General features: G+C 56.5%; 1 protein-coding gene across 2 annotated transcripts; it reads left to right on the plus strand.

Annotated features, from left to right (window-relative positions):
- The first annotated feature begins 413 nt into the window (after window positions 1–413).
- Window positions 414–27,939, plus strand: L3MBTL1 (L3MBTL histone methyl-lysine binding protein 1). 2 transcript variants are annotated; one of them, XM_048321848.1, is made up of 23 exons: window positions 414–471; window positions 6,706–6,894; window positions 7,121–7,283; window positions 9,242–9,465; window positions 10,160–10,304; window positions 10,445–10,583; window positions 11,227–11,350; window positions 11,962–12,049; window positions 14,132–14,223; window positions 14,816–14,920; window positions 15,686–15,821; window positions 16,222–16,322; window positions 17,367–17,518; window positions 17,604–17,680; window positions 18,051–18,136; window positions 18,690–18,800; window positions 19,050–19,164; window positions 19,421–19,520; window positions 20,426–20,623; window positions 20,913–20,959; window positions 21,664–21,821; window positions 22,541–22,603; window positions 23,522–27,939. In XM_048321848.1, the coding sequence occupies exons 3-23, from the start codon at window positions 7,148–7,150 to the stop codon at window positions 23,654–23,656; spliced, it is 2,532 nt and encodes an 843-aa protein (XP_048177805.1). In that variant the 5' UTR covers window positions 414–471; window positions 6,706–6,894; window positions 7,121–7,147; the 3' UTR covers window positions 23,657–27,939. The 2 variants fall into 2 exon arrangements, with proteins under 2 accessions (XP_048177805.1, XP_048177806.1); XM_048321849.1 differs by having other exon boundaries at window positions 16,231–16,322.
- Window positions 27,940–27,975: the final 36 nt, after the last annotated feature.

Below are 27,975 nucleotides of genomic sequence, written 5' to 3' on the forward strand. Positions count from 1 at the left end.
GCCCTTTTAGGGCTGGAAGTGGCTCTAAGGTCTCTCTGGAGCCTTCTCCTCTCCAGGTGAGCACCCCCAGCTCTCCCTGCCTGGCTCCAGAGCAGAGGGGCTCCAGCCCATCCACAACACCCGTGCCTTAGCGAAGCAGCACCCCGTGGCTCTGTGCTCCCCCGTCCCGTCTAACCCTGGCCCCGCGGCCCGGGGATGCCCGGCCGGTCCGGGGGGGCTCCCGGCGTTGCCATGACGACGTTCCCCTTTCCCGCATCCCCCCGAAAAGCTGCGGCGGGGCTGAGCGAGGCCCTGCGGATGCGGCCCCGCGCGTTTCCACGGCGACGGCGCGGCTGAGCCGCCCCCTCCCCGCGCTCCCCGCGCACACTCGGACCGGCCCCGCGCCCCTCCCGCTCCGCGCCCCCCGCACCCCGGGCCGGGCCGGGCCGGGCAGCGCCGCCGGGGCTCGGAGCAGCGCCCGGCCGGGTGCAGGTAAGGAGCGCGGCCCGGGCCCGCCGCGTCCCCGCCCGGCATCGCCGCATCCCGGTGCCCGCACGGGCGAGGCCCCGGCCGGGCGAGCGGGGCCGGGCCCGGCGGTGGGCGGGGGGGAAAGCGCCGACATCCCCCGTGCCTGCGGCGGGGCCGCAGCCGCGATGGAGCCGCGATGGAGCCGCGATGGAGCCGCGCGGAGGGGCCGGGGCTGCCCCGCGGGGGCGGCGGGGCCGGGACACCGGGACACCGGGACACCGGGACACCGGGACACCGGGACACCGAGAGCGGCTCGCTGGCTCTGCCCAGGGCCGCCGCACCCGCGCGGTGCCCCGCGCATCACCGCGCCGATCGGCCGGGCCGGGCTCGGCTGCCGCCGGCGCTGCGAGCTGCGAGGCGCTGCCCAGCCCTGTCCTGTGCTTCCCTGGCTGCCCCGAGGGAGCTCTCCGGGACGCGCCGAGCTTGGGAGAGCCTTGCACGGTGGACGCTTGGCCGTGTTTCTTCAGGTGTTTCTCAAACACCGGGTGAGCAGGTGCTGTCCCGGAGCCTGCACTGACACCACTGCAGCCCTGGACAGGGCCCTGCAGCGTGGAGGGCTTTGGTCCAGCCCAGCAGTGCACAAACAGCCCAGGCTGTGGACAGGGTGTTCCACATGGTCCAGGACAGGTCCTGGATTTATTTCTTTACTAGTTAGAAAAGAAAATAAAACACTGCGCAGCTAGAAATATTTTGGGGTCAGGTATCCGTCCTTTTTAGTTGTTTCCATCTGTTTGTAAGTGTGGGGAAATAACCGAACTGTGCAGGTCTGGGTGGTGCAGCAGGGCTGGTGCTCTCAGGGGCAGTGGGAGGCAGGTGCTGGTCCCCGTTGTGCCCCTCAGAAGTGCCCAGGCTTCAGGCTGCCTGCTGGCCTCAGCGTCCAGCTTGGATGGTGTCACCTTGACCCTTTGGGGTTGGCACATGGGATCACTGGGAACTGTTCATTCTCCCCACTTGTGGGTCTGAGCAGATCCACGAGCCTAAAAGCTGGTCCTGGTGACAGTGACAGTCCTGGGGACAGCAGGTGACACCCAGCCTGAGTGTCTCTGCTTTGTCAGCTGTGTCTGAACCTAAAGCTGAAGCCGGCTTGCTGCTTTATTGCCCTTCTCCCTGTGATCTCCATTTTCACAGAATCTATTTGCTCTTTTGAAATGTGCAACATGAACAGCCTCTTACTGCACAGAAGGACATTTCATCTGGTTTTGAGATGTTGATAAATACCATGGCCCACTCCAAACCTCACCACGCTGCACAAGAACTCAGGAGCAGGACTTTGTGGCCCCTGGTTTGTTCCAGAGGAGGCTTTTGCTCCTGTCTTTGGAGCAGCAGTCAGATTTGGAAGGGAAGAAGTGTGTGATTGTCTTTCTCCACCAGGCCACCTGCCTGTGCCAAGGGTGTTCATGAGTGCTCCTGTGTGTGTACAAAGCAAATATTTTCTACAGTGCCATTAGTCTCCTAAACACCTGCCCTGGGCAATGCCAGAAGACAGGGGAAGATCCAAGGGAGCAGCTCTCAGCCCAGCAGGTCTCTGTAGTGTTTTGGTGTGCCACTTGCAGTTTTAGCATGATCCCAGCTGGTGCTCTTTCTTAAAGGCTCAATTTTGCCACTGGAGGTAATTAAAAATCCATACCTCAGCTGATGGCAAGGATGGAGAAGTTCTCTCTTATGGCTGAGGAAATTCCTCAAAAAAATTATTTACAGAATCTCAGGCTGGGGGAGGCTGGAGGCACCTCTGGAGGTCACCTTGCCCAGCCCCCTGCTCCGTCAGGGCCACCCAGAGCCGGCTGCCCAGGATGTGTCCAGGTGGCTTTTGAGTCTCTCCAGGGATGGAGACTCCACCACCTCCCCGGGCACCTGCACCAGTGCTCGGCCACCCTCCCAGTGCAGAAGTGTGTCCTGAGCTCGGAGGGCCCCTCCTATGTGTCAGTCTGTGCCCGTGGCTCCTGGGGCTGTCCCTGGCCCCATCCCCTCTGCGGCCTCCCCCCGGGTATTTGTCCACAGGGAGGAGATGCCCTGAGCCTGCTCTGCTCCAGGCTGGGCAGTCGCAGCTCTCTCAGCCTCTCCTCATGGCAGAGATGCTGCAGTCCCTCCATCACCTTGATGGCCCTGTGCTGGACTCTCTCCAGTCTGTCCCTGTCTCCTGTACTGGGCAGCCCAGCTCTGGGCCCAGCACTCCAGGGCTGCCCTCACTGGTGTGGAGCAGAGCGGAAGGATCCCCTCCCTCCGCCGGCTGTGACACAGCTCCCAGTGCAGCCCAGGACGCTGTTCTGCATTGCTGCAGGAGCACATTTCTGGCTCATGGGCATCCTGGTGTCCAGCAGGACCTTTCCTCCCAGCTGGGTGGCTCCCAGCATGTACCAGTGCAGGTTTTAGGAATATTTAAAATTCCGAGAAGCCACAAAACGAATACGCATTAATATTGTTTGAATTAGATTACTTTAAGCCAATTTTGTGATGAACAGAAGCACCTCTTTCGAGCAGATCATGCTTCACAAAGCGCTGTCGGGGCTGTGCAGCAGCTCCATGCCGGGAGCTGCTTCTCTCCCTGCTCCTCTGTGGCCTGTTGCATGCAGCCTGGCCCTCCTCTTCCCAAGGAGCGGATCATTCCCCGGCTCTGCCGTGGCTTGGCGAGAGGGTGAGTGTGAGGGTGTGTGTGGGGCTGTGGCAGAGCTGGAGACTCGTGTGTACAGCAGCCCCAGAGATGCTCTGCAAGCCCCGGGGTCGCTGGTCCGGAACGCGGCTGTGCCAACACCCAGCGATCCCTGTTTGATGAGCTAAATCTCTGTGAGCAGCAGAGCCAGTGATCCTGGTTGCCTTAAAGTGTGTGGTTTGTGGCCAGTGTGCTTGGCCCGTGTGACTGTGTGTGCACAGCCGGTGTCCCCAGCTCTCTCAGGTGCTCAGACCGTGCTCTGCTGATGCCCTTCCCTGCCGGGACCCGGGCTCTGTGTTGGTGCTTTGTTTCCTGAACCTGAAGGTTTGTCTCTGACAGAGACACTGATCCTGCTGTCAGAACTGGCTGGAATGGGCTGGTGGGGTCTGGCTGCAGACAGACTCCATGTGCACAGCCCTACCCTGACACAGAGCACAGGATTCCAGGAGCAAAGCAGGAGGGAGCAGAGCGCTCCCAGATGGGAGCTGTCTGGAGAAATTCCACTTTGCAACACATTGTGGTGTTCTCTGGAGGGACCACACGTAAGTGTGTGTGGCCAGGGTTTCTTGGGGTGGTTTTTCTGCTTCCTGGCTTTTCTGGTCAGGGATCCTTTGCTGTCTCTCAGCAGAAGGCAGAAGTGAGGAGTGGGTGTGAGGAGTCCTTGTGGAATGGATGGGCAGCTGGCTGAGGAGTGGGGCTCACCTGCATCTTCTCTAAGATGTGGAGTTACACCCAATACCAGGAAAAATGGAGAGGTCAGGGCCTCACTGTTAAGGCCAAAACAGCTGCAGCTCCACTGTTGCTCTTGTAAAAGCTGGCTGGGGGGGGGGTTTGAAGCCTGATTCTGGTTTGTCTGGGCGGGCAGAGCTTTATCAGATGTCACTGGGACATGTGTAGGCTAAAAGCTTTTTAAGACACCAGCTAAATTAAAAAAAAAAAAAAAAAAATATATATAATTAAAGCTTTTTGTTCAATGTCTGGGGCAATCAGCAGAACAAATCATAGAATATCCTGAGCATAAGGATCCTGGTCCAACTCCTGGCCCTGCACAGACACCCCAACAACCCCACCCTGTGCCTGAGAGCATTGTCCAAATGCTCCTGGAGCTCTGGCAGTCCCGGGGAGCCATTCAATGCCAGATCACCCTCTGGGGTTAAAACCTTTTCCTAACATCCAAGGAAAAGTGTTGGTTTGGGTTGCTAATTGTTGTGCTAATTCGCAGGTTTGCATCCTGGTAGGCTGGATAAAGATCAGGCTGGGTAAAGCCCAGGCTGGGTAAAGCCCTGTGCAGCCTGATGTGATCCCAACCTGCTGGGAGCAGAAGGTTGAATTACAGACCTCCTGAGGTTCCTGAATTATCCTGTGATAATATGGGTCAGTCCAGGGCTTGCAGGAGACCCCCTGGAGGGACCTCTGGGGCAGTGGTACCTGCCTGGGCTCTGGCTCCAGGGGCTGAGGCCACCAGAGTTGTCTCAGGTGTGGGCATCCCCTCCATGACATCTTTTCTGCTCCCAGGGAGCAGGGTTATCCCGAGTGCCTTTCTCCTGCTGTGACAGTGGTGCCAGGCAGGTCAGAGCTATGGCTGAGCCCCTTTTCCTCATGTAGCACTCCTGACCTGAGATACCTCACAGCAGGTTGGGCTTCCAGCAGGTTTTATACCGGGATTTTAAAAACTGTGAGCTGCAAACAACATCTCCAATCCTGATTCTCAGTCCTCCAGGTGGGGATGGAGCTCTGCAGCCCAGGCATTGTGTCATGCCCACACCTGTGGGGGTTATCCCAGGAACCCTGAGTTAAAAGTTGAACAGTGTGTGCTGTGGTTGATATGAGCAGGGTTGGTGGTAGGTTGTTGTCTGACACTGTGGAAGCCCCTGACAAGAGGTGGGAGAGCCCTGGGAGCCGCTGAGTTTCAGCTGTGGCAAGACTGTGCTTACAAGTTCACACCAACAGTGTTCTACTGCTCATGTGTGGCCTTGGAATAGTTTTTGGGCTTGGAATAGAATTTGTGTGCTCAAAAGGCAGGAGTTGGGGCGAGGAGTGAGAGAAAGGTTTCCACCAGCAAGACAGGAGTTGCTCTGGCCAGAGGTGCTGGGGAAAGCACTCACACTGCTGCTGAGGGACAGATGAGGGGAACAGGAGGGACAGTTTGTGGTAGAATGGTGGCATTGTTAAGGTTGTAGAGGACCTGTGAGATCAGTGAGTCCAACAGTAGGACAGGGCTGTGGGCTGGATGGGCTCCTCTGCCTCGTGGAGGGCTCCCGACCCTCTGAGCTGGGACGTGCCCTTGGCTGCAGTGAGGCCTTTCCCAGGAGGTTGCTGGCGGAGGGATTGTCTGGAGGTTAAGGCCTAAATCTCAGTTGTTTCGCTTTGGCAGTTTAAAGACCAGCACCACAGTCTATAATCCAAATTCATTCTGTTCATCCTGACCTCACAAGGCACAGGAGAACCAGTGTCGACAGCACCAGCCTAGCCCTGCAAGGATTTGGAGAGTGAACCACAATCACAGAATATCTCAAGCTGGAAGGGACCCATAAGGACCATCAAGTCCAACTCCCTGCCCCTGGCACCTAAAATTAAACCTTAATGTTGGCTACTGCTGGGCATTTCCTGTGCAAATATTTGCTTTTGTGTTCACATCAGAGACTGTGAGAAACTTGGGTGGAGCATCACAAACCTGAGCACTGGATCTAGTTATTTCTCTTCCTTTCTGGGCATTTCCAGTCCCAAGTTCTGTTTCAATTTTAAAAACAGCCAACAGCTCCCACAAAATGAGGAGTTGTCCTTGAAATATTTGACCCAATGATGAATTAAGGATTGATTGGATTTAAGTGTCTAAAAAAGCAGACAGATTCCTTCTAGGTATTAGGAAGCACCGAAACAGGTTGGTTGCTAAATTCATTTTGGCTTTCACTTGGAGTCTGGTGTCGAATTAGTTTCTCAGTTCCTTCAGCTGTCCTGACACTTAACAGTGCTTTTATGCACCTGGAGAGCCTGAAGGGTGGGTGCTGTTTGCCAGTTGAGCATCAGGTGTTTCTGGTCACAAACCTGACAGAACTGGGAGAAGTAGCTCTTCCCCTCAACGTGATCACACCACCCCACTCTGTGCCCTCTGATGGTAGCACCTTTATCTGAATGTCTCAGGTTTTAAAATTCCAGACTTTGGCCTTGGTAGCCCAATTCTTAGTTAACCCTGCTTCACCGAAATGAGTATCCTGTTTTCCACGTGGATGTTTTCCCTTTCAAATTCAAATTGCATCAGAAGGGGCCAAGACATGACCATGGTCCTCTTTGTAGCCCTGCCTCCATCCCAGCAGCAAGTGCTTTGGAGAGGGTGCCGCTACAATGTGGAGCCCCTGGGCCCCTGGGTAGGGGTCTGGTCACAGCTAGTGAGGCCCAGGTGTGCCCTCAAGGCCCTGACACTTTGCTTTCTCCTTGAGATTCATGGCTAGAGAGGCTGAGCATCACCAGGCCCGTGAGAAACTCAGGTGGGGTACAGGGGACATCAAATTCCCCCCAGTAACTCCTGTCACTTGTGCAATTCTCTCTTGCAGCCACTTAGAAGAGAAGGGTGACACTCCAGCAGGAGAACTGGAAGGGGACCTGCAGGGAGCTCTGCCTGCTCCAGGGTGGGATTTGGCAGCCCTCAGTCCCAGTCTGTCGGAGCATTGTAGGCCCCCGTGGGAGCCAGGAGCAGCTTGTGGTGGACCTGGCGTGCTTGTACCATCTTATGGTGGTGCCAGGTGAGAAAAAACCCTCAGCATTTGCAGGCTCTGAGCTGGGATCTCACAACAAGGGCTTTCATGGGTCATGTTGATGCCAGCTGTGATGTTCGTGTGGGTTCAGTGGACCTTTAACGCGTCTTGCGGGGGTTTCTGCTGGGAGAGACCATCCTGTGCAGCCACTTCCTCGCTCCTTTGTTGTGTTTATGCTGGTACCCAACTTGATTTCTTCCCTGCTGCCTCGCAGGGCCTTGCTGTGTGCCCGGGCAAGGTGATGGACAGCAGGGGGGAGATGGAGGTGGTGAGGAGCACCAAGGGCAGTGCTGCTGGGGAGGTCAGTGTCCACGTGGTCACCACCGAGAGCACTGTGCAGAGCACCCACCTGCCCACCACTGCCTTCATCATACCAGGTATGTGGAGCAGTCCCCTCTAACTGCTGCCCCCCAGCCTTGATAGCCCACACTCCTTATGTAGCTGGGCTGCCTCCCTTGGGAGGCAAAGCCAAGCTGCTGTTGCCATCTTAGAGGTTCTCTGTGGCTATCCCACATCACTTGGACTGTTTGTGGGTGATCAAAACTTCTTGATGCAGCTTTAAACTGAGGCCCTGATGCGAGGGGCCCTGAGCCAGGGCAGCGCAGTGTGCTGGGTGCCTGCTCTGCAGGGCTGTGGGCTCCTGGGCTGCTGTGTTATCATGGAAATCACAGAATAGCTCAAGCTGGAAGGGATCCATAGGGATCATCAAGTCCAAACCTCTGCTCCTGGTAGGACCACCTAAAATTAAACCATAGGGACTGAGTCTTGTCCAGACACTCCCTGAACCTGGTGCTGTGACCGCTTCCCTGGGGAGCACCATGAAGGTGCAGACAGTGATGGGGTCACCCCTCAGCCTTCTCTCCTCCCAGCTGAACAGGCCAAGTGGCCTCAGCCGCTCCTCCCAAGTCCTGCCCTCGGGATCTTTCACCATCCTGGTGCCCTGCTCTGGACACACTCCAGCCCTCAGATGTCCTTTGTGTGCTGAGGGGCCCAAACTGTCCCCAGGACTCGAGGTGAGGCTGCCCCAGTGCAGAGCAGAGCAGGACAGTCACCCCCCAATGTCCCCCTTGGGGCTGCCAGGGCACTGCTGGCTCCTGTTCCACTTGCCCTCAGCCCAAATCCCCCAAGCCCCTTCCCCAGGACAGCTCTCCAGTCTTGTCCCCCAGGTCATACAATTAATCAGGATTATCCTGTCCCAGGTGCAGAATCCAGGTCTTACTCCTGTTTCACACACACGGTGATTGGATTGCCTGGCTCTCTGGTCTATCCAGATCTCTGTGTAAGGCCTCTCTACCTTCAAGGGAGTCCACAGCTCCTCCTAATTTAGTGTCATTGATAAACTTACTTAATGGACAATCAATTCCTGCATCCAGATCATTTATGAAATATTCAGGAGCGTTGGCCCTAAACCCTGGGGAACCCCAGTGGCGATGGCCCCCAGCCTGATGTGCGCCCAGTTCCTGTAAGCCTTTGAGCCCAACTGTAGGAGACCCATCACCCAGTTGTTCACCCAATGGACAATGGACTGGATGAGCTCTGGGCTGGACACTTTGTCCAGAAGGGTACTGTGAGAGGCAGTATCAAAGCTTTGCTAAAATCCTAGAAACCCTCATCTGTTGGCTTTGCTTGGTCAGCTCAGTGGGGTGACCTTTCCATAAAGGGAAATTCAGTTGGTTAAGCAGGACTTCCCCTTGTGAACCTGTGTTGGCTGTGTCCAACAACTGCATTGTCTCTCCAGTGTTTTCCAGTAACTCCCAGAATAACCTTCTCCATAATTTTACCAAGCCCTGTAGTGAGCCTGACAGGCCTGTAAGTATCACGGTCATCCTTCTTACCCTTCTTGAAAACTGGGACAATTTTGAGTGCAGCTGACTGGTGTCTTTCAGGAGGTGTTTGAGCAAAGCATGGTTGTGTGTTAGGTGAGATCAGGGCTGTTCTCTAGAAGCAGATCTCCCAAATTTTCCTGCTCCTGTTCTCACTGCCCTAGGTTGCACAGTGTGTTGCTTTGAAATGTAACTAAACTGGAAGTTGCAGTCCAGGAGCCTGCCAGCAAACTCCTGTCGCCTCAGGGCATCCTGGGCATGGAAACAGTCTGAGACCAGGCTGGAGTAGAAACCCTTGAATGTGGATAGTGTTGGAGCCACCCCCAGCACGAGCCATTACTAGCTGCAGATTTTTTGGGTCACTCTGCTTGCCTGTACTTTGGCCCACAGCAGAGCCCTCACCTGGGAGACCATGTCCTCTGGGATTCTGGGCTGCCCTCGAGCCTTGTTTGCATCAGTGAAGTGTTCTGTGTATGCCTCTGGTTGTTTGTCTCCTTTCTTCCCTTCTCAAGCAAACGCCGCTGCCATCAACCTTCCCACGAGCACCTTAGAAATCCAGCGATTCCCCCGGGAGCCCCAGAGAAGCACAGGGGCCGAGAGGCCAGAGAGGGGAGCAGGCAATGAGCCCATCACAGCTGCTGTCATTCCCCAGATCAGCGGGGTGCAGACCTGCAGCACAGTCCGTGTGCTGGAGTGGAAAGATGGGGTGGCAACTTTGCCTGGGAGTAACCTGCGGGTAAGTGTAGCCCTGGGCCACTGGGTTTGCCCCCTCTGCCACTCCCCACTGCTGTAAATCCCCCAGCCTGTGCCAGGCAGGGAGCACCAGGATGTGCTGTGGCCCCTGGCAGTACCTGCACTCCAGCTGGAGGATCCCTCAGCTGCTCCAGCTCTTCTCCTGCCCCATCCCTATGGCTCTGCCATCCCATGAGCTTAGCACAGAGCTCACACGAGGTGCCTGGGTTAGGGAGGCACAGGGGTGCTACGTGCTGTGCAGGACAGGACATTTCCCTCCCAAACTGTGCTGTGGACTTGGCTCTGCCCAAGCTCCTGTCCTCACCCTGGAAGCAGTGGCCTTGTGCTCGGCAGGCAGCAGGTGCCTCAGGGGTACCCTCAGTGCATGACAGCTTGCAGAAAATGCACCCATTTCTCAGCTGCTGCTCAGCCTCAGGGCACTGCATCCTCCAGGCACCCACCTGCCAGCTCCAGCTGGTGCTGGTGTCACCTGAGTGCCCGTGGTGTGCCCAGCACAGGCTGTGGGCAGGGCACCTTCACAGGGCCTGGGGTGCTGGGCTCACCTCTGTCCTCAGAAGAGCTGTCCTCTTGTCAGGCACACTGATGACCAAACCATGTCCCTCATTTTCAGGCCAAGCACCCAGTTACATTTCTGTCCTCCTTAACCCTTTTTTCTTGCTTTTTGTTCAATGACACAGTTCCGGATTAATGAGTACGGGACGCTGAAGGTGGTGAGTGCTGATAAGATGCCTCCTGTGGAAGCTGTAAAGGAGGGTCACGCAGAGAAAGATGGGGACTCAGAGGTGGCACCTCCCAGCAGAGACAATCCTACCGTGGCTCAGGGTAAGGGCACCGTGGTGGCACTTGTAGGGTGGGTACCACCATCTAGCAGATGCTGTCTGATGTCTTCATGGGCGAGGCAAATGCCTCCTGCATCTGCTGTCCTTCCTTGTGCCTCACTGCTGCTCCTCTCTGTGCCCCAGACGTGCCGGAGCAGCCCACGCTGCCGGCAGCAGAAGGCCTGTGCCACTGCGATACCTGCGGCCGCAGACACGTGTGGGACGGGGCCCGGGAAGGCCGGGGCTTCTGCAGCGAGCACTGCCACCAGCAGTTCAAAGAGAGGTAAAGGAGGGGGGGCCTGTGCCCTGCAGAGCCCTGTCCATCCCTCTGCCCTCCCTCCCCTGCTCCACGTGCTCCGGCAAGGGACGTGAGCGCGTCTGCCTCTGGCAGGTGCTGGGGGTCCCGCTTGTTCCTGGAGGCAGGGTGGGGGAAGGAAGAGTTCCCAAGGGAACAGCGGGAAGCGAGGGAGCCAGATTTTTTCCTGCCCAGTTTGTGGCCTCGTAAACATGGATCTGCTGGAGCAGGAGGTTGCTGCAGTGGGGGCTTCCAGGCTGAGCAGCAGTGGAAGGCCACGGGTCACGGAGGCATTTCCAGCCCTACTCCTGACCAGTGTGTGACTCCTGGGATTTGTTTTCCAGCATCTCTGGTGCAGCTTAGAGCCCTGCTACAAAATTAGATCCATTTTGATCCATCCCTGGATTCAGGTTTCTGACACCCAAGTGAGTCAGGGTGACTGTGGCCTGTCCTTGGCTCTAACTCTTGGCAGCTTGTGTGCATATATCCATCAGGAGGGGTGGGGACATGTGTGAGTAAGAAATGGAGGGACAGTGATTGTCCAGCAGCCCCTCCGTTACTGACACCCCAGGCAGTGTCACCATGCTGCACTGCCTGCAGTGCTTGGCCCTCCCTCCCTCCCTCTGTGCAGGTCCGTCATCGTGGAAAACTCTGCCAGCAGCACCAATGCCACTGAAATCCTCAAGCCTGTGAAGAAACGAAAGAGGAAGGACTATCAGAGCCCCTCAGAGGAAGAATATGAATCTGAGCAAATGGTAGGACAAAGGCAGGGAGGGGGTGTGTGCAGCCAGTGTCCGGGGGGCTGGGGGCCAGCCCTGTGTGCACAGATCTCATCGTGCTGCTCAGGGCTGTGCCAGCTGTGGGTCAAAAGGGAAACGGCTTGGCCAAAGTGCCAAAAAGACTTGAATGTGTGGAGATGAAGGCTCCTAGCACTGGGCTGGTTGTTTGGCATGTGGAGCACTGTGGCCTGGGCAGTGCCAGACTGTCCAGGCTGGGCTGTAGCTACTGAGCTCTCTCAGCTGCTCTCTTGAGTGTGGGCCACCGAAGTAAGGGTTGAAGTAGGGGAGTGTCTGTCTGTGTGCTGGGTGTCCTGGGGAAGGGAGAGACTTTGACAAGGCAAGGAAGCTCTGCTTGCCAGCCCTGACTGTAGCAAGTCCAGTCCAGGTGTCATTGCTGCAATCAGCACCGAGTCCCTGCAAGCTCCCATCATCAGATTCTCTGGCAGCCCATTTCTGGGCCAGGCATTGGTCAAACCATGGACCTTGTGGAGGTGCAGTATGGCCCTGGGCACCAGTGTGAGGGTACAACACCCAGCCAAAAACCTATGTGTGAACCTGGGTTCTGTTTTGTCTGCTCCCATGTCTAGGAGGAAAAGCAGGAAGAGAGGAAAAGCTCTGTGGAAGACTCTGCCATGAGCAATCTGGAGGCTGAGGCGTGGAACGGGAGCCAGCACGGTACGGAGGCGAGGCGGGCGGTGGGGTGAGCACTCCTGCTGGGGCTGGGGGGTCCCACTGCAGGGTTGGACCCTTTTGGTGCTCCTGCAGGGTCAAACACCCACTGCAATGCCCTGGCACGTGGTCCTGAAGGCTTGTGAGCTCCTCTGCTTGCTTGATCCTGCTCTCTCTGTCTCTTTCCGTTTCTCTCCTTTCCTCTCTTTCTCTCCATGGGAAGGGGTCACCCCTATGGACATGGCACTGGCCCGTGCTGGGCAGAGCTTCCTGTCCCTCCCCTCAGGAGCTCAGTTTGTTACTGGCTTGTGGACATTATGTTTGCTGCCAGGGACACAGTCCTGAGCAAGAACAGGACTGCACCACATGTGGCTTTGCCCTCCCTTGGATGGGCTCGTGGGGAACTTCCCTCATGGCATCAGGAGCTCACAAGTTTGGGAGCTGCTCCTGTAGGTGCAGTGCCACTGAAGCCGTGTGATTTGGGGTTGTCTCATCCTGTGGGGATCTACTCCTGGACTGTATCAGGGATCTCAAAAGCAGAGCTGTCGACATGGAGGGAAAGGAGACAAGCTGAGGGATGCAGTGTTTGCTTGGTTGGTGTTTTCCCTGCAGTGTGAAGGAAAACTTTGGGAAACACTGAAAATAAACATTTATGGGAAACCTTTTGTCTTTGAGTACTGAAGGTCATACTCAAAATAATTTTAAAATTAAACTGTTCCAGCTTCCTACTCCTCTCCATAGCCAAGTGGAGGGACAGTGGCAGGGGCCAGGTGTCATTAACCCCTGATGTTACACTGAGTTAACCACGGTTCAAAAGGAATCTCAAATCTCATACCTGCCTCTCACCCTGAGCCCTGAGCATGTAACCTTCCCTGCTGCATACAAGTAAGCAGTGATGAACTTTGTTATTTCAGCATTTTATTTTCTCTCATTTTAGAAGTACTTCAGCAAACAAAATACACACCTGGATGCCTCAGTGCAGCAGTCAGGGTATGCTCTGACTCTTGGTGTATTTGTCATTCCACAGAAGTGCAGAGCTTGTACTCACAGATTCCCCAGCCATGCCTGGCACTATTTCTATGTCCTAATGAATAATAAAGAGGTTTTTCATTCTGAAGTGTCAGCAAAGCAAGGTTAGTCACCTTTCTCCCTGAAGTTCAGCTTTAATTTCTTCCCTAAGTTTCTGGTTTTTTCCATCTCCTCTTCCCCTGAGGCAAAGGGAGGAAGGAGTTGGTCTGGTTTTCCCCTGCAATTGTGGCCTGCCCTACCTGAGGCTGTCTGCCATGGCTGACCTGTAGCTGTGAATTCCTCAGCACTGGAATAGGCACAGCACTCCTGGAGTCCCTTCAGCTGCTGCAAATTAGGGAGACAAAGAAGCTGAAGAGCAAGAGACTTGGGTTGTGTCTCACATGCCTTGGGCAAGGCCTTTGTGGCCTTCTCAAAGGCATGAATGGTCACCTCCCTGCCTATGAAGGGACGATGCTGTCTTGTCACATGGGCAAATACTTCTCTAGGGCATCAGAGCAGCGATGCTGTGCCACGGTGGGCTCAGGTGGCTGTCTTGGAGCAGAGGATGGCAGAGCTGGGATGTCAGCCTGCTGCTGGTTTGAGTGCCTAGTAGCCCCTTGCAGCTGGGAATGATTCCCAGACCTCTGCATGGATCCTGCTGGCTGCCCCACATCCATCCTGTGTGGACATAGCAGATATTCTGGCTGGAGGAGGGTCTGGTTGCAGAGGTGTCCTGATGCTTTGCCCAGGATGGCTTGTCTCTCACACTCCTTGGAATCCCAGACTGGTTGGAAGGGACCTTAAAGCCCATCTGGTTCCACCCCTGCCATGAGCAGGGACACCTTCCACTATCCCAGGTGCCTTACTAGGACATGGCTCAGGACATTTGGGCCATGGGGGCTCCTGGCTCTGCCCCTCGTCGTGCAGCCGGCCAGGTTTGCTGGAGAAGGGGCTGTGGTAGGATGGTGCTGAGCTTTGCAGGGATGCAGGACCAGTGTGAGAGCGGGACGGCCCCGAGGCAGCGGGGCGGGGCTGCAGCGGCCCCTCAGCAGCGTTTGTGTGCGTTTGTGCTGCGCTCAGGTGCCAGTGAGGAGAAGAAAGAAGGCTGGTCTTGGGCGTCCTACTTGGAGGAGCAGAAAGCTGTCGCTGCCCCTTTAGATCTCTTCCAGGATGTGAGTTGGGATTTTCCTGTCTTTTTCCCTCTTTCATCTTCTCTTTTCTTTCCCTTTTTTTCCCACCCCTCCTCCTTCTCCTCTCTTCCTTGCTTCCCTGTTTTGCGGGACTCTGAGCAATAGCCAAGCTCCCGTTGTCACCTGGAGGTGACCAGGCAGCCTCCAGTTTTGATTTGCCCTGAGTCTCATTCCCCAGCAGGGTGTTGGCCCCCATCCCAAGCACCCCACCTTTGCCTAGGACACTGCTGTGACTCTGGCAGGGTGGTGGAGCCTTTCCAGCCCTTCTTGGAAGCCAGGTGGGCTCTCCTGAGGCTGTGCTGCAAACAAGTCAGGCCCATGCCCCACTCCCCCAGCTGCAGCTTCTACCCCAGGGACATTTTGCCCTGCCAATATCAAGAGATATAAATCCGTAAGGAGGTGGAACACTGTTTTCTTCTATGGGAAAAAAATTGAAATTTGGATGACAACATAACCTGTGGCCCACAGTCTCTTGGTCCCAGCAGCTCCCATTGCCTGGTGGTTGCTCCCCTGGCAGGTTCTAGACCCAACTCCCTGTGTTGGTTTTACATTGTAGTTTAATTTTTGTTTCCAGTACCAAGTAGCTTCCCAGCACAAGAACGGCTTTAAAGTGGGGATGAAGCTGGAGGGGATCGACCCGCAGCACCCATCTATGTACTTCATCCTGACAGTGGCTGAGGTAAGGAGCCTCCAGTGCCCATGTTTCTCGGTTCCTCCTGGCTCCTGGTCAGCCAGAGGCTCTGGGGCAGGGGAGGTGCTGCCAGCTGGCCCCTGGAGGAGACAGAGCCTGTCACTGCAGGAGATGAGCTGCTGCTCCAGCACCTCAGGCAAACAAGCAGGGAGCTCCCTGCCAGCTCAGAGGGACAGGGCACAGCACTGTGCAGCTGTGTTGGTCTCTCCATCACCCTGACACAGCACGGGGGAGGGGTTGTGGTGATGGCAACAGCTTTTGTCCCTAAGACAGGTCTGAGCCCTTGAGATGGAGGGTGTGGAGGCATCCCACTGCTCTTCCTTGTGTCCATGCAGACCCACTTTCCACTCAGCCGCGTGGCAGCCGAACCAGCCTTGCCTCGCAGAGCTCCCCAGGCAGCCAGTGTGGCATTTAGCCAAATCCCTGCACCAGCAACTTCCTAGGGTACAGCAAGTGGAGTCTTTGCACTTGCTGGATCCAGCAAGATGCCCCACCATGGCATTTAATGCACCAGCCTGAACATCCGTTCTTTGGGCTGGCTTGTGGTGGCTTTGCACTGACCTTGTTCCGTGCTGGACACCCTTTGGGACTGGTTTGTGCCTCCCAGTTTGGGCACTGGCCTGTGATTGACTCCTGGCTTCCCAAAGTGACCCATGCTGAGCTGGTGTGTGGGAGGGGAGGGGGTTTGATGCTCAGCCAGGGACAGCAGCAGGTCTCCATGGCCCTTTCCTTCTCCTCCCTCCCTGCTGGCAGGTGTGTGGTTACCGGATGCGCCTCCACTTCGATGGCTACTCCGAGTGCCATGACTTCTGGCTGAACGCCGACTCCCCTGACATCCACCCTGCTGGCTGGTTTGAGGAGACAGGGCACAAACTCCAGCCCCCCAAAGGTAAGGAGTTAACTCAGGTGGTGGGTCCTGCCGAAGGAGAGGGATGAAGAGTGGGCCAGATGTACAGCTTGAGGTGGGGACAGGGTGGCTCCATGGGGCCAGGGAGGGATGCTGCTGTACTGGGGTTGTTCCACAGGACAACATTCCACGTACCCATCTCTGCTTGCTCACATTTTGGGGCTGTTGCTCTGGATTTCCACTCCACTGCTCGTGTTTCCTAACACGCTTTCAAAACCATCCATCAGACCTCAGCCACAGGCTTTGGGCATCCCAGGGCTGCCACAGATCCCATCTGCCCACAGCAGGACATGCTGGCAGGGTGACAGTGTGTCAGGGATGGCCAGGCTCACCCTCACATCCTCCTGGCTCTGAACTCACTGCTCTCATTTCTCTTCCTGAGGGGTTGTAGGTTATAAGGAAGAAGAATTCAGCTGGACAAACTACCTGAAGTTAACAAAGGCTCAGGCAGCTCCTAAGCACCTCTTCATGGTCCGAAACACTGTGAGTAGCAGCATCTCCTTCCTGCCAGAGCCTACAGGTTCAGGTGTGACTTGTCCCCTCCAGCTGAGCAAAATGCTTCCACCAGCACTGGGCTTCGCTTTGTCCACTCCACACCCCTCAAGCCCACAGTGCTCAAGAGCCAGGAACATGTGGCACACTTTGCTGCTCAGGATCTGTAGTTTGAGTTTGGACACTCATTTGATATGCCCAGAATTGGTGCTGGTCTGATTCTGTTTCACCCAGGCGGATCTCTTGGACAATTAAATTTGTTACAGAAGTACTGGTGAGGAGAAATAACCACTACTCTCAACAATTATTTGGCTAAAAACACATCACTTAATGTTTCATAAGTATAATTCCTTTGTCTCTGTTTTGTGTCTTCATTGTTTCTGTGTCTGCCTATTTTTTTCACGTGGAAGCTTGGGTAAGGAAAGTGGGAATGTAGGAAAGTGAAAAATGCTGATCATTCCTTTGTCAGCTGCAGAGGAATCTCTAACTACTGGCAAATCAGCCTCTCCAAGTTATTTATTGTGTCTAACCCCTGCTGTTCTTTGCTGCAACAAGCCCACCAGTGTGTGTGATGCAGTGTTTTGCACAGATTCTGGATCCAAGAAATAAAGGCAAGGAAGGGAGAAGGGCCCCACCCCAGCTCCTCCTGCCATGCCTGAGGCATTGGTCGCTGCTGACACCAGAAGATTGTGACCACAAACAAGTGTTTTGGGACAAAAGCAGAACTAGTGTCAGTTGGAGGGTTTTTTTCTCTTGGAATTTACTGCTTTTAGAAGATCCTGAGGGTCTGAAGATCACTTTTCCTCTTTTTTTGTGTGACCAAGCTGAGTTTCTTACCCCCTTCCTCTTTCCTTGCATGCACAGCAGCACACTGCCCTTCTGAGAGCCTGGCTGGTCCCAGGCCTGCCTGGAGGTTGGAGAGGGTCTGGTTTGGGGAGGGTTTGGGCAGGTGTTTCCTTGCAGCAGGCAAGGGAAGTGGTGAGGAAGGAGCTGGGGCTGCAGCTCTGAAAAAGCCCTGCCCCTCTCTCCTGCCAGCACGAGGCTTCCCCAGGCTTCAAGGTGGGCATGAAGCTCGAAGCCGTGGACCGCATGAACCCCTCCCTGATCTGTGTTGCCACAGTGACTGACGTGGTGGACAATCGCTTTCTGGTGCACTTTGACAACTGGGATGATACTTATGACTACTGGTAAGTGCACAGAGGCTCCTGGGGGGCCAGTGGTGGGGAGACACCCACAGAGGGCCCTGTGTAAGAGCTTGGGTATGTTTTCTAGGTGTGACCCCAGCAGTCCATACATCCACCCAGTTGGATGGTGTCATGAGCACGGCAAACCCCTCACACCTCCTCAAGGTGAGTCAGTGGTCAGTCAGGTGCAGCCTGGGAGTGCATCCCCTTGGGAACAGGCTTCCCAGGGTGGAGTGGGGGTTCTGGGGACACAAACCTCCTGCCAGGGCTCCTGTACACATGTTCAGGTGCAGCATGGTGCTTGTACTGGGCCAAGTCTCCACTCGGAGATGCTGTCTGTGCACACCTGGCTGTTTCTGCTTCCTTGTACTGTGGCTTTCATGGTCCGTGAGAAAATAACAGCACTTCTTGGTGTCTCTCAGGTTCCCATGTGCCTGGCACAGACTTGGTTGGCCCTTAAAGGCAGTGTGGCATTCTGGGGTACTTTCTGACTTCCTGCAGGCATGTCTCACCTTCTGCATCTTCCCCCTTCCAGATTATCCTGATCCTGACAACTTCACCTGGGAAAAGTACTTGAAAGAAACTGGAGCATCTGCTGTCCCTGCTTGGGCCTTTAAAGTGGTGAGTGTCACATCATCTGCTCTACCCCACCTGGGCAGGAATTTGGGTTTTCTTCATTGTCAGGTCTTTGCTTTTGTGACAAGTCCAGTGATGTTCCGTATTCTCCTGCCACAGGCCTGGGCTTTGGATCTACACTCAGGGTTCGGAAGTCAGGGCTATCCTGGGCAAATAGTTCAAAACTGGCAAAAAGGAGGAGTATGACCATCCCCTCAGCTAGACAGGAGCTGAGTGATGGGAAATAATTTAGGTTTGCTTGATTAGTTTTTGTCTCCAGCTGCACCAGCAGCAGCCGTGTCCAGCCAAGGGTGGCTGCAATATGGATCCCCAAAATGTGTCTCTTAGAGACCTTCCCTGGGGCACATCTTGTTAAAGACAGCTCAAATGCAGGGAGCCGGTTCCCGCTCTCTCCTGTTGGCACTGTGAGCTGGGATGGCTCTTCCCTGGCCAGGCCAGGGCTGGGAGCTGGGCTCAAGGAGGACACAGTGCTGAGAAAGCCGCCGAGGGGATGGGAGCCTGAAGCAGGGCCCTGCTCCCTCTGACTGGGCTCTTGCAGCGCCCACCCCACGGCTTCCTGGTCAACATGAAGCTGGAGGCAGTGGACAGGAGGACTCCTTCCTTCATCCGAGTGGCCAGTGTGGAGGATGTGGAAGATCACAGGATAAAGGTGGGTGCTGGAGCATGAGTGTCCAGGCACTGTGCTGGCTTGCTCCTGCCCTTCCCAGCTCGCTGGGAGTGCTCTGTGGAAGCACAGTGTGCAGAAGTGGGCAGGTGCCACTGCCCAGCTCCAGGAGTGGAGAGCCTTGTGCTGCACTTCAGCTCTACCCTGCTGCTTGCTCTCAACTCAGAGGGCTCCAGAGCTCCTCGGAGAGGTGTCCTGGGATTTGAAAGGTGACCTCTCTGCTTGCTTCCCCAGATCCATTTTGATGGCTGGAGCCACGTGTATGATTTCTGGATTGATGCAGATCATCCAGACATCCATCCCATGGGCTGGTGCTCAAAAACTGGACACCCGCTGCAGCCTCCTCTGAGTAAGTGCTGCACCTGTGTCAGCTCCTCCTCGCAGGGCACGATCATGCCAGACCCCACTGTCACTGCCACCTGCCCATGCACAGAAATGGGAGGGCAGGTTCTGGCTGAGGATGGGCAGGGAGGAAAAGCCATTCCATGGATTTGTCAGTTGGAAAAGTGCTTCCTGTTTGGTGCAGGCAGGGAGCCCAGAGCCCTGGCTCTGCCCAGGCTTGCAGCCGTGACAGCCTTTCTCCTGTTCCTCTCCTCCGGCTGTAGGGCCAAAGGAACCAGCCTCCTCTGGCCATGGGGGCTGCCCAAGCCTGGGCTGCAAGAGCATCCCTCACTCCAAGAGCTCCAAGTACAGCTTTCACCACAGGTGAGCTCCCCAGCACAGCCCAGAGGGACACAGCTTCTTCCCTGCTGGGCCAGGCCAGCTCTTCCTCTGCTCCTCCTCACCTGCCACCCCCACCAGCATCCAGCCCTTCCCTGCACTCACCCCACGCCTGGCTCTGTCCCCTGTTCCTCCAGGCTGGGCCCCGGGGTGGCACCAGGACCCCAGATGGAGTAACCCCAGTGAGCCCCTCCTGTGCCTGAAGGTGCCCTGTGTGTCCACCTACCCATGGGCACCTGTGGGCTACAGAGAGGACGGTGTGGATGCTGTTCACTGACACCAGCTGTGAGGACACTGTTCCCCCCACCCCTCATGGGTGCCTTTCCCTGTCAGGCTTTGAGCTGGGAAGTCCCAAGAAGGAGCAGTGCACGGTTCCAGCTCAGGCAGTCACTTGAGGGACCTTTTCCAGGGGAAACCAGGCTGGGTCTAGTGCCAACCCCAGCCCTAGGCTGGTGTCAGGAGGAGCCAGTATGGTGGAGTAGCCATGAGGATGGGGAGGGCAGGTCTGCCTCCCAGGGGTTTCTCTGCTGGCCACGCTCCTGGCACTCACGTCCTGCTCGCTCTGAGGCTGGTCTGGATGCCTGTGGAGGCAAGGGGGGCAAGATGGAGACTCTGTGAGCCCCAATGAGCTGCTCGATCAGCAAGCTGGTGCCTTGCCCAGGGTTGCAGGGATGGCAGATGGCCAAGGTCTGTACCTGGAGGGACTGGCTGTGCCCTGCCCCTGCCCCCAGCGGCCCCGCCCCGGGAATTTGGTCAGCGCATCTTTCCTCTGCCTTCCATGGCCAGGGCTCTGGCTGCCCGTGCTCGGGGGCAGAAGGGTGGCCCTGCTGGCTTGTCCCCCAGTGCTGCTCCAAGCTGGGCCCAACGCTTGTGTCCCCTCTGTTCTCTAGGAAGTGCCCCACACCGGGCTGCGATGGGTCAGGCCACGTGACGGGGAGGTTCACAGCCCATTACTGCCTCTCAGGGTGCCCGCTGGCAGAGAAGAACCAGGGCAGGCTGAAGGCTGACTTGTCCGACACCGAGGCCTCGACTCGCAAGAGGAGCCCGATGGGTTTCCCTCAGCGAAAGAAATCTCGGCACCACGGGAGGTAGGGGCACGGCCGGCGAGCCCCGCGCGGGGAGGGGCCCTGTGCCGCCACTGCCTGCCCTGGCAGGGGTGAGCGGGCCACAGAGGCTCCTTGGCCTCGGTCCTGCTGCCTCTGCCGGGCACCTCTCTCGCTTTTTCTTCCCACGGTTTCTGGCTTTGGCTGTCAACCCTTTGGGTCAGGGTCCAAGAGGTCCCTGCTCCCACTGCCGAGGCGTTGCTCTGGGCGCTGGGGAGGAGGGCCCTTGGGCCAGTCGCAGCCCAGCTGGACATCAGTCTTCCTGTCTCTTTAGAGGGAGACCTCCAAAGTACCGGAAGATCCAGCAGGAAGACTTCCAGAGTAAGTGCCATCCTCTGCCACGGTGTCATTGCAGGGCAAGGCCGGAGGAGCTGGGGTGGGTGGGCGTGCTGGGGGCAGGTCTCCCTTGGCTCACACAGGTGTGCCCCAGTGGTTTGTGGTCAGCTGCCAGAGCTGACCATCGATAAGGGACCTCCCTGCCCTGGGCCAGGGCTCACAAAGCTCCCTCGGTTTGGCTCCAGGGTTATGGCTGGGAATCTTCGAGTGCTTTAGGGCATGGAATTAGGATCCTCTCTATGGCAGTGTATTTTCTGTGGTGCTTTGTCCTCTTCAGACAGGGATAGTGGGAAGCTGTGCCCCAAAATTTCAGTGTGGCTGTGAAGTGCCACATTATTGCTGCCACACAGAAACTGATGCTGGACAGTTGGCTTGGCATTTAGTTCTGATGCCTGCCAGAAGCAGATGCCTGATGTGTATTCATTCCATCCAGCACCCTTTTCACCACGGGCTGTCCTGCCACCTACCCCAGCGCTGGGGGTGATTAGAAAACAAATGATTGAAGGTCATGAGAACAAGGCAAAGCCTAGCTTGTCTCAGCTTCTTTCCCCAGCATCCCCAATCCCACCAAACTGAACACTTGGATACACTGACACCCTGTTGATTCAAGGGACAGCCACCAGCTCTTGATAGCTGGATGGGATGTTCTCGTCCTTGACCTCGTATCACGTGTTGTGCTTTATCCCCAGCTATTTCTTCAGACAATATGCACCAGTCGCTCTTCATGTCCGCCCTGTCCGCCCACCCCGACCGCTCCCTGTCCCTGTGCTGGGAGCAGCACTGCAAGCTGCTGCCGGGGGTGGCTGGCATCACAGCAGCCACGGTGGCCAAGTGGACCATTGATGAGGTGAGGTGCTTTGGAAGGCTCCATGCTGGTCCCTGATGTGCTGGCGTGGCTGGGAGTGCCCTGCCTGGCTGTGCAGCACCATGGCACATGCACCAAGCACTTCAGTGGCCACGTCGCTGGGCTAGCGAGGAGAGGTCTGCTGGACACATTGTCACCTTTGTTCACTTTCTTGGGCAGTCATGGTGACCCCTCTTAATGCCTGAGTGGGTGGAAGAGCTCTGGCACCAGCCCCAGCAGCCCCTGCCTGCTCTTGGGCACTGGCACAGCTGCCCAGGGCACAGGTGGAGTCACCATGCCTGCAAGTGTTCAAAAGCTGTGTGGATGTGGCACCTGGGGGCATGGCTTAGTGGTGGCCTTGGCAGTGCTGGTCAGTGGATGGCCTTGATGATCTCAGAGGGCTCTGCCAGCCTTAATGATCCCCTGATGTCCCCATTACCCCCCTGGGTGCCCCTCTCCTGCCCCGGCCCTCGGTGGCAATCCTCTCGCTGTGCTGGAGACACTTGGTGGGGATGGAGCTGCTGAAGCCTTTGCTGGGGGAGGCCAGTGCCTGTGCCCGGGGCCAGGGGTGGGCTCTGGCATGGGAGGGCAAAGCAACTGCAGCCTGTGCCCCAAGAGCCCTGTGGCACCTTGCAGGGCTCAAAATGTGAGGGTGTGGGCTCAGGGGGGTCTCCAGTCAGAAACATTGCTCTGTCTTGGCATTTCTCTGTGTTTCTTCCAAGGTGTTTAGCTTTGTTCAGACTCTGACGGGTTGCGAGGACCAAGCCAAGCTCTTCAAGGATGAGGTGAGAAGGGCTGGTGGATGAGAGCAGGTGGCCAAGGACAGCTGTTTGCCAGTGGGGCCAGGAGGAATTGGCCAGTGGCCTTCCTGCAGTGGCTTGCTGCTGGATGCTGGGGGCACATCCAGCACCTGGCAGTGGTCCCGCCCTGCAGCCCCACTGCATGGGAGTGTGCAGCCACCTGGCTGTGCCCATGCAGGGCAGGAGGGGAGCTGCTGACCCCCAGGGAGCTGTGCTGCCCTATTCTCCCAGCATGGGGGATGGAGGGTCCCTCTGAGGGGATGCAGATGGGGGCAGGAGGAGGATGGTGCTGCAGCCTTAAGAGCACCATCGCCTCCTGAGGGAAGCTGCTTCCTCCTCACCCTTTTGTCCTTCCCCCTCTGCCCCTCTCAGCAGCACAGCAGTCGGGTGGCACTGCTGCCTGCCAGGGTCGGCGGTTTTGGACCCTCTGTGGGCAGACGTGTGGGGGTGGCTCTGACACCCGGGGCTGATCCTGGGCACACTGGGTACACCACTGTCACAGCCTGTCCAGGAAGAGCCCCTGTGCTTTAAGGGTGCTCGGGCAGGCAAAGCTGAACCAGGGCAGTATCCACGGGTGCTGGTCCCTGGAGCAGGGAATGCCCAGAGCAGGTTGTGGTGGCTCTGTGCTGTGCCCATGAGGCTCCAGCACAGAATCTCAACCTGGCTGCAGTGTGAACTCCTGGGATGGCCCCTGGAAGGGCCTTTCCCCCTCTGCCCTGTTCCTGGGCTTGTGAGCTGCCAGCTGGGGTTTCCCCAGGGCAGTGTGGGAGTGCTGTGGGTGGCCCCTGCCCTGCTCTCTGGAGTCGCCTGTGGCTCCTGCCCAGGTCGTGCTGGTGCTGGCTGTTCCCAGGAGTCCCAGCCCGGGTTTGCAGTGAGTGCCTTTGTCCCTGCTCTCCTCCCCAGATGATCGATGGCGAGGCGTTCCTCTTGCTGACGCAGGCTGACATCGTCAAGATTATGAGTGTCAAGCTGGGCCCGGCACTCAAGATCTACAATGCCATCCTCATGTTCAAGAACGCTGACGACACCTTAAAGTGACTTTTCTTGGCCCAGCTGGGACCCTCCCTCAGCACTGGTGCTGCGAAACTGTCTGGTCAGGACAGAGACTCCCCCAAACGACTGCAGCTTGTCACGTCCTGCTCGTGTCCTCCTGGATGCCACCTCTCCACTCTCCCACCAGTCCATCTCCCATCCTCTTCCTTCCACGCTGTCCTTCTGCAGCGCTGGCTGCAGGCTGACCCCAGGCCTCGGGGGTGGTTGCAGGGAAGGAGGTGGACGTGGCACTGGCCCGTCTTAGTGCCGCAGCTGCCCCCACATCCTGCTGTGCCTGCACCGGGCCGGAGGTGCTGAGGGCTGGCGGAGCCCTGTGGAGGGTGTAACAGCGAGGGCTGACAGCACTGCTCCAGCCAGCCAGGCAGGGGAAGGGACTGACTGCCTGCATCCATGCTCACACCCTCTTAAAGGCTGCTCTTGCCTTTGCTCAGCAGCTGAGAGAGATTTGGGGTTTTTCCCTCAGTGTGATCCTCTGGGGGTACTTGTGCGAACACCATTTCCAAGGGACGTTCTTGAGGAGCTTCTGCTCATTTTGCCTTTTTCTCTGAATTCTTTTGGCTTTCCCTTTTTAAGGCCAGTTGATGACTGCTTTGCCCCTGTGCCACACTGCAAACCAGTGGCCACCTCTTGCCCCTTCAGGGAGCAGCTATCCTGGCTGCTGCTCTGCCCACGACCAGCGCCTGTGCTTTATTCCTCTTTCCTGAATGCAGCAGCCCCAGGGCCTTGCTGGGCCAGGGCTGGCTGGGTGCAGAACAGGCTCCATTTCTTGCACTTCAGACTGTTTTGTCCAGCACTTCTCTGGGAGAAAGGATGCTTGGATAGCTTGTTCCCCTTGCACCTATTAAAGAATCCTCTACAAAGGAAGTCAGGCCCTCTTTGGTCCTTGTATTAGGAGCAAGGCCCTCTCTAGAGTGGAGACAGCTGCCAAGGACAAGAAGCATCCATTGCTCCAATAGGCAGATCCACAGTCACTTCTGAAGGCATTCCTGAGTTGGCTGAGCTGATTCTGCCAAGCTGCCTTCTCCCCACTTTCTGCCGTCACAAGGCACCCAGGTTTTGCTGTCTGAAGAGATCTTCCGCTGTCCCTGGATCCCTTACCTGCAGAGCTAAAAGAAAGCCAGCACTTACCTGGTTTGTTTCTGTCCTTTTCAGAACATAGCACCTTTCTAACAGGGCCACAGGCACTTTGGGAATGCTTATGTAACACTGTCCCTTGTAATTGAGGAGGGGACAAAGGGCTGCAGAGCCAGAAAAGCCAACATGCCTGGGGGTCCTGGCAGAATCCCAGCAGCTTCTGATAGGCCCCTGTACCTCCTGGCAGTGCCCACACTGCTCTCTGTGGTCCATCACCCTGGCATGCCTGATGTGGGAGCTGTTGGAGCAGGGAGTGGCCGTGCAGTGCTGGAGGATGGCCACCTGCCCAGGGGCCCAGTCCCAGGTGCTCTTCCTTTCCCATTCCCAGCAATGACACACCAGTAACAAAACGATTTCCCCCCTTTCCCAGTGCCCAAAGACAGGGATGCAGAGATGTGTGCAAGTGCACCAGCAATGTGTCCTGGAGCAGCGCTGCCTTGGGAGCCGCTGTCACATCTGGGTCAACCTGTTCGAGGCTTCCCATGGAAATGTAGCATTTTGACTCTTTGTTATTGAATATTTGGGGTCACGTTTGACCTGCTCTTGAAACGTCTGCTGCTTGCTCTTCATGCAGGACTTGCAACTTGTCCATGTCTTTGTTTTGTCATTGCTTGGGTTTGATTTAGGCAGCTTTCCCTCTCCTTTCCTTTTTTATGTCCTTGAATCTCTTCAAGCACTGCAGTGTGGCCAGCTGTGGAGAGAGGGAGTGAGAAGGAACAGCTGTGTCCCTGGGTCCCAGAGTCACTCCCCAAGCCACCCTTGATCTGCAGGAAATGGTGTGCACGTCGGTCTCTTCAGCTGATGGAGAGTGTCTTTCTGGGCCACTGTGCTGGCGTAGAAGAGGAGGAGCCCTGGGACCTTCAACCCAGGCTGTGAATGGTGCTGAGACCTTTCCAGGTGTGATCTGGAATGAAAAGGCTCCCTCACACTGGACACAGCCCTTGAGCTTGCAAGGACCCATCTTAGGAAAGCATCCTGTTCTCATCTGCTGAATTCCCACATGTGAAGTCGTTACTCCTGTTGGGGAAGGGACTGAGCGCTGTCCCAGGGTGCTGGGAGAGGAGCTGCTACCCAGGCATCAGATCTGAAACTACTGTGAAGGAGGGAGAGCCTTGTGTCTCACAGGGCTGCCTGGGAGAGCACAGGTGGTGAGGAGCTCAGAAGATCCCACTGAAGGGGAAGAGGAGCCACGAGCCAAGCCCTGGCTGCCCCCCAGGGCTGGGTACAGCCAGCACCACCAGCTCTTGCTCTGCTGTCAGGTGCAACCCAGCCGTGCTCTGCCTGGGCACCAGGCACACAGGCACAGGTGCATCCCCACACTGCCAGCCACGGCACCGCCTGCCCTGGGCTCTCCTCACCTTCTTAGAGAGCAGACACGACCTGGACAGGACTGCCAGGGTGCTGCCCCTTGCCTGGGCAGTCTGGCTGCAGAGCTGGAGCCCAGGTGCCCACTGGGTCTGAGCTCTGTGCCGGGAGCAGCTGTCAGGAACACCGGTCCTACTGGAAGGGTGATGGGAGATGGGAGCTCTGTGTCACACACCTGCTGAACTGAGCATCACTTCCTCAGCCTCTTGGGCTGATGGACCTGTTGGGGTACAAAGCTGCTGGATTTGTCTGGGTGAGGGAGTTACAGGGTTTGTAGGTGGTCAAGGGCTATTTATTGTTAAAACTTATAACCTTCTGTGTCCTTTAAAACCAAACCCAAAGCATCATCTACGTGTGGATGGGTGATGACACCATTCCCCTGATGTTGGTGTGTTTTAGGGTGGGGGTCTCTGGGGCTGTGGAGGTGGCAGACGCCCATCCCAGGGTCACGGGTGATGTGTCCTCCGTGAGCAGTTGTCCCTGGTCCCAGCAGGAAGGCCAAGAGAAGGAGGGGTTGCTGCACCCCTGGCCTTGGCAGGTCCTCCATCCCCACAGAACACTGAGTGGGAGTCCCCCCTCAGGGACCATCAAGGACAGTTTTGACCAAGGCAGAGGCACCAAAGTTTTCTGTGCTTCCCCTGTTGCCTGACCAGATTCCTCCAAGGGAAGTTCACTGCCATGTCACTAAGAAGCCAGAGAGGACTGTGGGGCTGGGGCTGGCCCACAGATTCCCCTCTGGGGCCTTTCTGAGAGATGTGACATCAGCCACAATTTCTAAGTCAATGAAGAATTCTTCAAGTCAAATGTTCTTTTGAGTGGAGGTCCCCAAGTGTCTGTTTCTGCCACTCCTGCCCTGCAGCTGGTGTTGGCAGGGCTTAGCTGGAGCCGTGGGAGAAGTCCCACTACGTGCTCCAGCCTCAGATATGGGGTGTCTTCTGGGCGGGCTGGTCTGCGGCTGACTCTGGGTGCATGGGAGCAGTTGGAGCCTCCTGGGAAAGTGTTTCCTCCTCCTCGTGGAAATGGGCAGCACTGGGACAGTGCGATCCAAGGTCTCTGTTTCCATCAGAGCAGCCAGCCTGGAGCTCAGCGGGGAGGGCAGCCATGCCTGCCCCACCAGAGCACAGCCACCTTCCCTCGCCTCCCTGCACTGCTTTCCATGGCGATCACAAGAACTTTGAGAAGGGAAAAGCACCCTCTAAATGGCCTGGGAGGGCTGGGGGCTTGGGGCAGCTGCTGCCCGCAGGGGCACATCTGGGCCCGTGGGTGCAATGAGAGTGCTGGAGAAGGGAGCTGGGGGAGGGGTGTGACTTGGCCGCTCGGGTTCCTCACTCCTCATCCTCCAGGAGAGCTCGGTGCAGACAGGGAAGGACAGGAGGGCTGCAGCTCGGCTCCCTTCCTCCAGCCCAGCCCTTCCCTCTGGGGCCTGAGGCTCGCTAATCCTTGGAGGGGGGAATGGGGACCATATTATGGAGGGAGTGTGATTATGATAACAAAAGCTTTTTTGCACTTTCATTCATTTTGCACTCTTTCTTAATTTCTTTTTTTCTGTGTTTTTGATATCAGCGCCTCCTCTCTGTGTTTTCATAATGAAAATCCTTCTGTTGTAACCAGTGCAGCTATTCTGGAACTGTGTGTCCTGAACGTACAGAGGTTTAAAGGCTCTATATATATAAATTTATAGTGGTACAAAAGTAAATTTATATATATAGATGATGGTGTGATGTGTTTTGTCAGTGTTTTAAAATAATAAACGAATGTGAGCAACAGAAGCCTGTGAAGCAGGAGTGGTCACTGCACTGTGTGAG

The sequence above is a fragment of the Corvus hawaiiensis genome, chromosome 17 (assembly GCF_020740725.1).
Source record: "Corvus hawaiiensis isolate bCorHaw1 chromosome 17, bCorHaw1.pri.cur, whole genome shotgun sequence".
NCBI lineage: Eukaryota > Metazoa > Chordata > Aves > Passeriformes > Corvidae > Corvus > Corvus hawaiiensis.